Source organism: Antrostomus carolinensis, unplaced genomic scaffold, assembly GCF_000700745.2.
Source record: "Antrostomus carolinensis isolate BGI_N321 unplaced genomic scaffold, ASM70074v2 C13277900, whole genome shotgun sequence".
Classification (NCBI taxonomy): Eukaryota; Metazoa; Chordata; class Aves; order Caprimulgiformes; family Caprimulgidae; genus Antrostomus; species Antrostomus carolinensis.
Window position 1 is genome coordinate 1 of NW_010354967.1, and position 1395 is coordinate 1395.

Sequence of the window (1395 nt, forward strand, 5' to 3'; positions counted from 1 at the left end):
TATTTAAATCTCTGTAACCTACATCACTGGACACCTGAAGAGCAGGTACAACACTCTTGTCAGAGATGGACTAGGTGGGCTCAGTCCTTCAGCAGAGTAGGATGAGGGACCAACAACCCATCAGGTCACCAGGAGTTTCTGAAGTGTGATAAATTGAGCTGTGCAGAAGGGATCTGTTTTCCTGTGCCTGTTTAACTTGCATCAGCACTAAAGCAATGCTAACAGCCTACCTCTCTTCTTCAAAATCTTATGCAGACTTAACGTGATTGATTTTGCGCTTTTGTTGGGTGTTGGTGGGAGCTGCCATTTGCAATGCAGCGTTAACTGTTTCTGCTCCTGCAGGAGTTGGTGTCGATGACATGTTCATCATGATTGCTACCTGGGAGCAAAGCTCAAGGAAAAAAGAGAAATCCAATATTAAATCTCTGCTGGCCGAGACTTACGCAGAAGCAGCACTTTCTGTCACCATCACCACTCTCACAGATGTTTTGGCCTTCTTCATTGGCACCTGGACTGCTTTTCCGTCCGTGAGATCGTTTTGCCTCTATACAGGCACCGCTTTTGTCTTCTGCTATTTATATACCCTGACCTTCTTTGGGGCAATTATTGTATTAAATCATAAAAGGGAGCAAGGAAACCGGCACTGGCTAACTTGTATGCCTGTGGGAGTAGATGAGGATCGGGCGGACAAGTCCTGCTTGTACAATGCTTGCTGTATAGGCAGCTGTTCTAGGCAGTCCTCTCAGCCAGGAAGTGAACATCCAATGAGCGTATTCTTCAGAAAGTACTACGGCCCTTTCTTCACCAATAAATGGATCAAGCTGCTTGTGGTGGTGCTGTACGCAGCGTATTTGGGTGGCAGCATTTATGGATGTACTCAGATCAGGGAAGGCATCGATCTTCGAAATCTGGCGAGTGATGGCTCCTACGTTATTCCATACTATGACGACGAGGACAAATACTTCTCAGCGTATGGACCCAGGGTGATGGTTGTCATTACGGAAAGTGTAGATTACTGGAATGAGACTGTTCGTCTTGGCATTGAGAACTGCACACAGAATTTAGAGGGCATTTCCTATGTAGATAAGAACCTCTCAGAGTCATGGCTGAGAGCATACACAACAGCTGCTCAAAGTGGTTGGATAAATATAAGCAATAAGACTCTTTTCATTAATAACTTGCCTAGCCTGTTCCGCTTTGTTCCCAGCTTTGAGTGGGACATTAACAAGACTCAGGATGAAATAGAAGCTTCACGTTTCTTCATCCAGACAGTGAACGTGACCTCAGCCGTTGATGAGAAGAATCTTCTCAATGAGTTAAGAGAGACGGCCGAGCAGTGCAGTATTCCGTTAATGGTGTACCACCCAGCGTTCATCTACTACGATCAGTACCTGG

The 1395-nt window shown here is 45.7% G+C and overlaps 1 protein-coding gene across 1 annotated transcript; it reads left to right on the top strand.

Moving 5' to 3' along the window:
* Positions 1-342: 342 nt before the first annotated feature.
* Positions 343-1391, top strand: PTCHD3 (patched domain containing 3; the record flags this gene model as incomplete). The annotated part of the gene is made up of 1 exon (XM_010176610.1): positions 343-1391. A coding segment is annotated over one exon (1049 nt), but the record flags the coding sequence as incomplete, so codon positions are not given.
* Positions 1392-1395: the final 4 nt, after the last annotated feature.